Source organism: Engraulis encrasicolus, chromosome 7 (assembly GCF_034702125.1).
Source record: "Engraulis encrasicolus isolate BLACKSEA-1 chromosome 7, IST_EnEncr_1.0, whole genome shotgun sequence".
Taxonomy (NCBI): domain Eukaryota; kingdom Metazoa; phylum Chordata; class Actinopteri; order Clupeiformes; family Engraulidae; genus Engraulis; species Engraulis encrasicolus.
This window is the reverse complement of record NC_085863.1, coordinates 22768711-22780685: the sequence shown is the minus strand read 5'-3', so window position 1 is coordinate 22780685 and position 11975 is coordinate 22768711. Positions and strand designations below refer to the sequence as shown.

General features: G+C 41.6%; 1 protein-coding gene across 2 annotated transcripts; it reads left to right on the top strand.

Moving 5' to 3' along the window:
* The first annotated feature begins 4416 nt into the window (after positions 1–4416).
* Positions 4417–11540, top strand: LOC134452037 (adenine phosphoribosyltransferase-like). Of its 2 annotated transcripts, none has more exons than XM_063202419.1 (5): positions 4417–4604; positions 7062–7165; positions 7278–7411; positions 7669–7747; positions 10880–11540. In XM_063202419.1, the coding sequence occupies exons 1-5, from the start codon at positions 4582–4584 to the stop codon at positions 11011–11013; spliced, it is 474 nt and encodes a 157-aa protein (XP_063058489.1). In that variant the 5' UTR covers positions 4417–4581; the 3' UTR covers positions 11014–11540. The 2 variants fall into 2 exon arrangements, with proteins under 2 accessions (XP_063058489.1, XP_063058488.1); XM_063202418.1 differs by lacking the exon at positions 4417–4604 and adding an exon at positions 4704–4885.
* Positions 11541–11975: the final 435 nt, after the last annotated feature.

Here is an 11975-nt window from a genome sequence, read left to right as displayed (position 1 = left end):
GTAAGAGTTGACCAGCTTTGGAGGAAAAAAAAACAAGGGCTATGCCATCTAGTGGAAACTTGAAAGTGTTGCAAATTCCATATTCAACCACCATCTCTGGTGAGCTGTAATTTCTTCCTGTACGCATGGCTTGCATGCAACTGTAAATTGTCAATTCAATCTGGTTCTGCTTCTGGTTCTTGTTCAGTTTCAGCTGTTTTTGATGTCTTTATTTCTTTGCCATTCTGTTTGGGGTTCTGCAGTCTGCCTTCCGACGTGGTCTTTTCAAAGGCCACTAGACCAGCAGTCAAATTCTGGGGTTGCCCATATGTTAAAGGGCAGAGGTCGCATTTTTTTCTGTTCTTAGGGCAAAATATTATATAGAGTAGAGCAGAGTATCATTTATTGATCCCAAGAGGAAATTAAGGTGTTAAGTAGCATAGGCCATAGGCCTACATAAATACAGAAGACATAACACACAAGACATTACACACATCATCATTACACATTATATTAACCATATATGGCTCACTCTTCACATTCAGCCCAAGGTTTCTCTGAGTACAGGTGACTCTCTTCTGGTTCTTAGATTATCACATACAGTATGTGGGTTGGCTTCTGATCCGTGCCCCTTCCTTGAGACCAGGAACCAGCACCAAGAGATGTGATTATGCTAAATGACAAAGAAAAGGATGAAGTCACGTCCCCAGTCTTTTCAATTGGCTTTCTTGATATCTTGGCGCTTCAAAATATGAGTTCCACATTTACTGTACATGCCCTTTGTGCCATGTTACTTACTATTCATAGAGTATGTACTACTTAGCATAAAAGTAGTCCATTACTCATTTTCCTTATAGGCCTATATGGACAAGTCACATGCACACACACAGACACAATCTGTGCAGTAAATGGAAAGTGTATGCAGGGCCGGCCCAAGCCTTTATGGGGCCCTAAGCAAAATTTAATCTGGGGGCCCCCCATGCCACCATCTACTCAGCATCAGATGCTTCATAAGCTTCATTTACTTGTTCGAGTCAGGGTTACTAGCTAAGGACATTTGTAGGCTGTCTGAAGATTGTGTACCCATCATGCACTGCCAGTCTTGGAGAAAACTGAACCTTTTTCCATTGTGGCAGTAAGTGGTGCATGAGAAATAAATATATGACATGGGGAAATGGTGTAGAGTGTCTTCCTGGAACACTGCTGCTCACAGGGAGCCCCTGGTGATGGGGAGGCCCTAAGCCATAGCATAGTTTGCTTATGCCTTGGGCTGGCCCTGAGTGTATGAGTGCTTACTTGTATGGCACATTCTATAAAAGTGGCCAATTTCTTAACATTCTTATAAAAGAGTTGTATAGCCATGTCCATTTTATTTTCATATCTTTTATTTCTATGAGTGTGGATCTGCCAGGGCCGGCGTATAGGCAGACCATGTGATCGCCTAGGGCGCCAAATGTCTAAAAGTCCCACAGAATTAGAACATGAAGCAAAATAAAGCATTGAGCTTTATATCGACAATTATTATATTAATGGGCACTCTACTAGGTAGTAGATCAGCTGTGCTCGATCAGATGTGTATGACACTATGTTTACACGTGCCAATTTCTAATTCCATCAAAAGCAAAGATGGGTGCTCGCCTAGGGCACCAAATTGACTAGAACCAGCCCTGGGATCTGCAGTCTGGTTCTCTTAACTATCAGGCAGGTCCTGAGTCTGCCTGAGTTGCATCAACATGTCTGGTTTCTGTTCCCTTTGCATGCCTGCCTGCCTTTTCCTCTTGGCTTTTCAGACTCTGTTTTTCTTCTGCTCTTTTTCATTCCTTTGTTTGTTGGCTTCTTTGACATCATATTTTTGGGCTTTCTTTGCTGTATGTAGGCCTATCTGTATTTATCTTGGGGCGCATCTCTGATGATGACTCAGTGTTTCACCTGTCAGTACATCCTCTGTGTTTTTTATACAGTGAGGCCAATGACAAATGTCACGCTGGCATGAGAATAATAGACAAAGTCTATTCTATTCTACAGTATTCTATTCCATTCTATTCTCCTCGCAACTCTTTGGAGTCATATCTCTTTGATCTGATTCAGTTCAGGGGCAGTCATGGGTAAGCGGTTAGGACGTCAGACTTGTAGCCCAGAGATTTCTGGTTCGACTCCCGATCTGCCAGGTTGGTGGGGGGAGCGATTAACCAGTGCTCTCCTCCATGGGGGCTGCCCCCTTGCATGGGTGAGGCGTGAATGCAATTTTGTTGTGTGCTGTGGAATGCTGTGTGACAATGGGAGTTGGAGTTACCCAGGTGGGCTTTCTTCACGCACATAACAAACCCAAAATATTATCTGTAGGAAAATAATCTGAAATGTGTCTCACCCCCAGTGGCCAAGAGGTCATCGACGAGTAAAAGACTTTCTGTCCAGGAGCCACAGCATCCTCCTGAATTTCTGCCTCAGCCTGAAACACACACACACACACACACACACACACACACACACACACACACACACACACACACACACACACACACACACACACACACACACACACACACACACACACACACACACACACACACACACACACAGTTTAGTACTTTTATTTGGATCTCACCAAGAAGGCAGCATTATAAATCCAAATAGTGATGGAAGCAAATGTCATAGCAATCAGGGACTGATCAGAATCATAGGGTCCTATGTAATACATTACAGGTCAGAATGGCCTGGTTAATTTAAGTTGTTAGGGGTAGACATGGCACTTCCTTCGCCATATTGCTAAATGTTGCAGAAATTGAGCAGTATTAAGCAGTCTTTTTTGAATTGTCCTTACTAAGTCCACAGAGCTGCAGTCCACGCAATGCAAGCCTATGTAGCCTACATGTCCTAGGCTGCCAAACACAAGAACAATAAGCTTACAGTTGAAACCTTGATTTGTGACCACATCCATAAGTGGCTGGTATTTTAGGATCTCGGAGTGGTAGCAAGTATCCATGTAGGGGGAGACTGGGGTAAAGTGAGCCATGGGGTAAGGTGAGCCACCCCCTTTTTCTCGAAAAAGTTGAATACATTTTAACATGTAACCACATTCTAAGGTGGTGGACATCCTTTTCTAACACCTGTGAAAAAGTGAAGCATGTACCAAATTTGGCAATAGAGATATTTGTGAAAATGTGTTTTTTGCTCTTTAAGTGAATTCCATGTATATTCAAAACATGGATGATTTAGAGAAAACAAAAATAGAACAATATCTGGTCTCATCATGTCTGAAATGTTATGTAATAAGCTACTATATGAGTGATATTTCAAGTCTTTTTGCACTTTTATGATAATTTTATGAGCATTTATTTACGTAATTTTGGCATGGGGTAAGGTGAGCCTTTTGAGATGGGGTAAGATGAGCCGCTTATCCTAATGGGATGCATAATGGTTGAACACCATGTTATGATATTTGAGCATAACCAGAAAATTTCTTTCATATCATACCCAGGTGAGTTGAGATTAATGACTTCATGTTTCAGCCAACTCAAACAATAATATTGACTTTTTTTCTACATTGCACTCTGCATTGTTCGCCATTGTATTCAAACAAAGCTGTAAGGGCCCACAATATGTATTCTTTGGCATAGTTATGTTGTTTTAGTTGCTTTATTTCATAGATTCATTAGTTACATTTGTTATAATAAATAAAAGTTGTTTAGCAGAGATTTTTGCCTGGGCTCAATTTACCCCAAGCAGTGGCTCACCTTTCCCCATACAAGGGGTAAGATGAGCCACCTGAAAAAATATTTTTAAAAGGCAATATCATTTTAACCATGACAGTTTATCAATTAGTTTTTGCTCTAATAGTATCAGGACACTTTGAAATTTGGTATGATGTAAAAAATGTAACCAAATACGCTTTCATCGCTTAGCTGTGACGAAAAATGTAAAAAGTGGCTCATCTTACCCCAGTCTCCCCAAGAGATCAAAGGGGCAACCTATTTCCACAAAGGAGACATTTTTTATTGTCAGCATCTATAATGGTGATGTCCGGTGTGTTTGGAATGCTGCTTAAAAGTGTGTCATCATGACTGTCGCTGAACCAGTCCATTTTTACTGTGCAATTTGTGTGTATTTGCGTTGAAATGTCCTGTGCCTCTTTGATGCATTGGGCTATAATGTTGGCCAGTCTGTCATGTCGCGCTACATAGGCCTACATTCCTTTATAGAAGTTGCACCCATTTAAAATGTGCGCAACGGTCTCGTTGTGTTGGTTTGTGCCGGGTAGCCTACCAGATGGCAAGGTTGGATTTGGTGGGTAGTAGGCTTGGAGACGGGCTTTAACGGTACATTTAAGAATGTCTTCGCCAATTGCAGTGTTGGAATAACCTGTGTGTGATAGCCTAGGGAGTGATTTGCAAATGGTAAATATGCCTGTTTCCCTTGCAGTCTGAGATGTGTCCTCCAGCGTTCTGCGCTCTGGGGCCGCCGGATTTTAAGATTTAAGGTCGTGGAGCGTGTCCTGTTGTATGCTATAAGTGACGCGAGTGTAGCAGAGCGGGTCCGTTGGAACGTTTTGGAGCGTAGCCTATTGGAGCGCTGTCAGATCTCTCCCATTTCAGGTGTAATCCCATGCGAAAACACAAGTCATTCAGGTCAGATCTACCAGGACTTTGACCCACTGATAAGGTGTGTGACTGTGAATTATGCATGAAATCATGACTCTACCACGTGGCTAAACCAGAGCCGTAGACGCGGAAATGTCTTGTAGTTAGGGCACAGCTCTTAATTTGATGATCTGATTTTTGTGTTTTCGTACGTGACAATTAGCATATGTTATAAACATGGCAGATGCCAGCAGAGAAGATAAACTAAAACGCATAAGGGAATCAATACGTACATTTCCTGACTTCCCAATCAAAGGAATTATGTTTCGGTGAGTATCCGCAAAATTACTGGAACTACAAAAGTGAGCTTCTTGGCAGCATTCACTGCATCACAATATCTTTGCCAATTGATTAATGCACCCGATGGGTTTGTGTTGTTATCTTGGAAGTATTTGCATTCGCAAGGCTAGGCCTAATTCTAATTCTTCAACATTGACAAGAAAATGTGATTGCACAGCCGCTTAGGCACTGCCGTCCTGCCGCTCCGGTGTGCAGCTATTCTGGACTTTACGGTCCCATTCACTTCAATTCATTTTTTTGGAGTGCGAGGAAAACAATTGTCTCTTGTGCTAAACATGGTCATGTGTTGTGTCATTTCGAAGATAATTAAAGAAAATATTATTACAATGGGATTTCTCAAGGTTTTGCATGTCTTATGTCTTTTCATGTTGACTGTGCTATCGGCCTACAAGTTTACAAGGTGCACAGCGCACAGATGTATGCAAAAGGAAGAATACATTTCACGGTGTAATTCTGAAAATAATTCACTTCAAAGTTAAGTGTTATTACATAGGCACCATGGTCATCAATATGTGTGTAAGAACAAGTGAACAAACAAATCGGTCAGTTTGTCAAAGAGGATGGTAGATATGCGCACCATAGTAGGCCTGCAAAGTATGCATCACGCCATGCTTCTGAATGATATGAAGGAAAAATACTGACGGCACATAGCCTACATATCTTTCCTCAATAATGCACATGCCACATATCACTCAAGCAACATTATCTTCATTAGCTAATGTGGCCACAGGGGGCGATATTGTAGGGCACGCTGAGACATTCGGATTCAATTTAACCTACTATTGGGCTATATAACAAAGGTTGCATTATAGGCTAGGCTATCACATATAGTCATTAATTGGCAAACAATTCCTGTTGTTTCTATTGTAATGGGATTGCTACATTCAAGAAGTTTCCAGTGTCTTCCATCTCATCTGTCTTTTTCATGGTGTGTAGGTTAAGAATTGACAAACAAAATCTTAACATTGTAGCCTACTGCATGTTTTATAGGTGCCCATTTTCTTCATGTCTCTCTGTAGAGCACAACAAGGGTCTGTGAGAAAAGGGTGCTTGCGCTGCTGACGATGTGAAAATGCTTTCATTACATCCTATAGGCCTACATATGATGGCTACAAGAATTTCTGCAATGTGTTGTGTTGTTTTGAAGAAAATTGAATAAAATCTTATTACAGTGGGATGTCATTTGCATGATTGGACAGGTCTCCAATCTCTTTGCATGTTCACTGCGTCATCACCATTTCATCTTTACAATGTGCAGAATGATCAGAACTTTCTGTAATTCTGAAAATAAGTAACTCTGAAGTTAACAGATCATACCACACATGTAATAAGTAGTGCAAATTGAAAGTGATTAATTTCTCAAAGCAGACACTGTGGATGATATGTAGCATAATACACAGTATGTGTCGCAATATGCTCCTGAATGATATGCTGAAGACATACTGAAGGGCAGGCACAAATAAGCCTTATAATGTAGGCCTATATCATGAGTGAGGTAACATACATGTGAGTAAAAGTTGAATGCTGAGTGGCCTTGAACCCACAACCTATGGTATGGACGGCATGACTTTATCCACTAAGCTACCACAGTTTCATAAGAAATGTTACGACCAGACAAATATGTTGTTGTTGTGCATTTTAACAGAATAAATCTTAAAATATATTACCCCTGCACCATTACCTCATTGTCTGAAGTATGATGAAGCAATGATTGTAGGCTTATATGATGTATAGTGCTGTGATAATGTGCACAAGAAGAAGTTTTCTGGTCAAACAAATTTTACTGAAATTGGTAGCTTAGTGGATGGAGTCATGCCTGCCATTCTACAGATTGTGGGATCAAGGCCCTTCAGGGGACAACTTTTACACTCGTGTATGTTACCTCACTTCTGGTAGGCCATGATTAGGCTAATTCAGTTAATAGATATGTGTGCCTACAGTATTTCTTCAGCATATCATTCAGGAGCATATTTCGTATTGATGACCATGATACCCAGGCATTCTGTGGCGATTCCGTTATCAGATTGACGGAATTTAGTTCTGGCACGGATACAAAGTAGCCCCAGTTTTACTAGATTGTTTGGCAACTTGAACGTGTTCGATCGATCACTTTGCAAACATTGTTCTGACTTGTTTCATTTTCAGAGACATTTGTCCACTACTCAAGGACCCAAAGGCATTGGCTGCAGTAATTGACTTGTTTGAGGAATATGTCCGCGAAAACCACAAAGATGTTGAAGTAATCGTTGGTGAGTTGCACTACACTACACCCATACACTTATGTGCTAAGCATTTAGTGCATGTTGGTTTAGTCTCTCTGTATTTTTGTGCAACACGGTTATACGTGTTTTACATGTCTAGGTATGGATGCACGTGGGTTTCTATTCGGGCCCCTGCTGGCTCAAAGATTAGGAATTGGCTTTGCCCTGGTGAGGAAGAGGGGCAAGCTCCCAGGACCAACAGTCTCAGTAGCCTATGATCTGGATTACGGCAAGGTGAGTCCCATCCCATCTTTGTTGAACATGTCTAACTCTAAAGCAGTGTTTTAGGCTACTCACCTAGTCTATGGGTTTACACAGGCCTACAATTGATCTGTTGGGCTATCATAAAATGTTGACCACTCAATCATTGAAGAAACTGGTGGCCAATTGTTGGCCATGGAATCGTAATTCCTATTTTTAGTGTGTGTGTGTGTGTGTGTGTGTGTGTGTGTGTGTGTGTGTGTGTGTGTGTGTGTGTGTGTGTGTTTCAGGCTGAGGCAGAAATTCAGGAGGATGCTGTGGCTCCTGGACAGAAAGTCTTACTCATCGATGACCTTCTGGCCACTGGAGGTGAGACACATTTCAGATTGTTTTCCTACAGATAACCTTTTTTGGTAACACTTTATTTTAGGGATTCATCTGTTAGCACTAATACATACAATATTAATGCCTGCGTAAGTAACTTGTAAGGCACGTACTAAGCAAAATCAGACAGTTGTTAGACATTTATTCGCAAATGTCTTGTTAATGCACAATAAGGGATTTATTACCAATATAACCTTAGTGAGAACCTAGTAGACCTAGATTTATATTTATGAGTAAGCAGTAAGGGCCAGAATACAATGTGTATAAGCTCCTGGTACACTGTGTGAACAAACCCTGAACAGTGTGAAAACAGATGTGGAATAAGGGTCCCTTTTCTAAAGTGATGGATTGCTCAGCCCAGATGGCTTAAGGCCCCCGCACTATCTAGGGCCCCCACTCTACCCAGCCCCCCGGGGAAGCAAAGTGTAAGAACTTACCTAATCCTGCATCAGCTTTTATTGATATGTATATCTCACTTATTCCACTCAGCATATGAATAGCTAATAGGATGCATTATAGTATAGCAAGGATTGGACGTAAACTTCTCAATGACGGTGGGGTGGTGAGATGTCATTTTTTCATACACCAATTAGTTTTAATTGTAAAAACCCTACAATAAATGCAGAATATAATGATGAGTAATAGTTTGGAAGCGAAACTAAGCTATTCCTTTGTGATAAATAAGTTAAAGTGGTAGTTCGCTATTTTAGACATTAAGCCCTGTTTGTGTGACTTCTGGGGTGAAGTAGAGATGTTCTCATCACAATTTTGACATTTGGTGCTGAACGGAGCATTTGGGTATCCAAGACTGCAGCCCCCCCACCTTTACATTTACTCCAATAGAGCACTCAAGCAATCGATTATAAAATGGCATTAAACTTTTGTTTGAGAAGACATGGAACTCACCGTGTGGTCAGTGGTAGACAGCGATAAATTGACCCGAAAATTGCAGCGAAATATGCCTTCTAACTGTTGTTTAGCATTTGGCGGACCTATTTTCCCCAGACGCCGTTGAATAGCAGTAGACATCCAGCCAGTAGGTAGCGATAGTGTGTTGTTTATGTAGACATCAAGGAGCGAGGTAGAACGGCTATCTTTGAGCGGGACTGGCTACAAAAACTACAGCTTGCATACAAACCATAGATAGTAACGTAAACAAACGCACCCCCATTTCCGGTCGCGCGGAGTAATACTAGTCATACCAATACAATCAATGAAGACGGACAATAATGAATATATCTTCTCTGGAAGCGTATTTCGCGGTGATTTTCGAGCCAACGTATCGCTGCCCACCTCTGACCACTCGGTGAGTTTCATGTCTCTGCAAACGAAAGTTTAATGCCATTTTATGATCGATTGCTTGAGTGCTTCATTGGAGTCAATGTAAAGGTGGGGGGGGCTGCAGTCTTGAATACCCAAATGCTCCGTTCAGCACCAAATGTCAAAATTGTGATGAGAACATCTCTACTTCACCCCAGAAGTCACACAAACAAGGCTTAATGTCTAAAATAGCGAACTACCACTTTAATGTTTGAGAAACTTAGCTCCAAGAAGTGCAGTGCATGATGGGTACGCCCTTAGTCAGAAAGTTCAGTTGCGCGTGCACGCCAGGGTCTGTCCCACATTGTCCCTCCAAAGCATACCCCTTGTCCACCCTTGGACTTATTACCAGGTGGTCACCCTAACACACACACACACACACACACACACACACACACACACACACACACACACACACACACACACACACACACACACACACACACCCTAAACCATCCTTACTATCCTTACTGGAAATCCCACGACTACAGTATATCCCCATGCAGTGGTCATTACATTGTTTACCATTGTATTATGTTAAGCTTGTTTGTGTGCCACTGATGATTTATTTGACTTTGATTATTTAAAATGACCCTTAATGGTTATTTGCATAGCAAGCAATGGAACACACGATTATGTTGGGCGGTGGTAGCTCAGGTGGTAGAGGAGCAGTTCGGCAACCCAAAGGTTGCAGGTTCAAGCCCCACTCGGCCTGACTCCATCGTTGTGTCCTTGAACAAGATACTTAACCCCATGTTGCTCCTGGTGGCAGGGTGGTACCCTGCGTGGCAGCCACGGCCACTGGTGTGTGAATGTGAGTGTGAATGGGTGAATGTGAGGCATACAATGTAAAGCGCTTTGAGTGCTCGAAGGAGTGGAAAGGTGCCATATAAATGCAGTCCATTTACGATTATGTCAATGATTATATTACATCTTGGAGTTTGAACACTTCTGTAGCTCATACCAGCAGAGCTACTGTATATACAGCCTGCTTGTCATGATAGTTAGAATATTCCAACTAGGATGGTCTTAGCTTGCTTCCTGTGGCGTAGATTGTTGGTCTTGATCAGGATCATCCAAGAGTGCAGGCCTTTCAAAGGTGGGGAGCTGTTTACTGCTGGGTTGAGCAGCTTCAGATAACAACATGTACATAAGTGAAGTACAATAAAGCAGTTGATCTCTGATTGATTCATAGCTTCATAGATTAAATCCTAAAACATATATTCATACTGTAGATTAAATACTAAAAAAAACTTTTATAGTATTTTTTTTGTGAAAAAGTTGCTGAGAAGATTGAGCTACCTTGTTTATTTAACATGTGCTTTTTTCTTACGTATTACCTAGAATACAGTATCGTACACATACAGCAGTGTTTCTCAAAGTGGGGCATAAGCCCCCCTGGGGGGGGGGCGTGGAGGCATCTGATTTTGGGTTTTTTCTCCCAAGGAAGTGATTTCCTGTCTCGCCAATAATCATCAAGTTTAAAGCCCTCACCAACATTATATTATCAATTGTCATGAATTTGAATAGCATAGGAAATGAAGGAAGGAAGCACACACATCTGCATTTGACTATAGTCCTCTTTGTTTCCCTCTTTGTTTAATCTCACCAGTCACCTTTCCTTTGATTTTGCGCAGCGATCGCAAAATCAGTCTGCGGGAGTAGGCTACTGTTGTTACTGGGGGGGCTCGGAAGCATTGAGACCCTCTGAAGGGGGGAATGATGGAAAAAGTTTGAGAAACACTGACATACAGTATACAACTTGGTATTATTTAATATATTTAATTTCTCTTCCAGGCACTCTTAACGCAGCGTGTGAGCTTATGAAGAAACAGCAAGCCGTTGTGATTGGCTGCTTGGTAGTAGTGGGGTGTCCAGAAGGAGCGGATAAGTTAAAGCCCCACACCGTGTTCTATTTGGTGGAATTGTAAACCCACAGCTTGACACCTGTTCCTTCACATTTTACATGCTGGGAATACACCACTCACAAACAAGACTGGCCAAACACCTGTCCAATTGTTATTGTGACACAGCACACAAGTGAACACTGCACACAATGAAATTGCATTGATGCCTCACCTGTGCAAGGGGGCAGCCCCCAATAGCGCCCCAAGAGAGCAGTGCTAAATTTGGCCCCTGGCCCTGCCCTAACCGCTTACCCATGACCGCCCATGGTGACATGTGACATGTGAATACGTCACCATCTCTCATTGATCTTCATTGTTTTTCATTGTGTTGCTTTCCATGATTACAATGACCCTAAACATACACCTAAGGCCAAAGTTTATTTTTTTGAAGAGGTGAGAGTGATTCAGTGATTAAGTATGACACCCGATCTGCGTATTTGAAGTGTTTTGAAGTGACTTATCTGCTCATTTTCACATTATGTTCGATAGGCGACAAAACTTTTGTCTTGTGAAAATCTGCCCTATCTGTGTTCATTAAAGGGTCAATCTTTCTTTGGTGCATGAAATTATTATTTTTTTTACATACATTTTCATTCGGGAGGGTTGTAGCTTTCATATGAGTGACCTCTGAAGCCATTGAAAGTCAGGTTGAATTGAAAGTCAGGTTATTAGCTGTTAATCCAAACAGATGGATAGGCGACAACTCTTTTGCAGACGGCTGTATTTGTGGATATATTAAGCCTTGAAAACTGGATTTGTGAAAAGCGTGATGAAGAGTCGACATTTTGGGGTTCCAGACCCTTGAAACAATATATGGTGGAGTTATAATTGATTTGCCGTAATATTTGGGAACTGTACAATTTATTATAAAAGTATGAGGACACTCAATCTATAAATGACAGAATAGGAGGGACTCTGAAATGGCTTTGAGACAAAATGATCCTACGACACCCCCTACATCAGGGCTTAAATTAACCATGTTATCA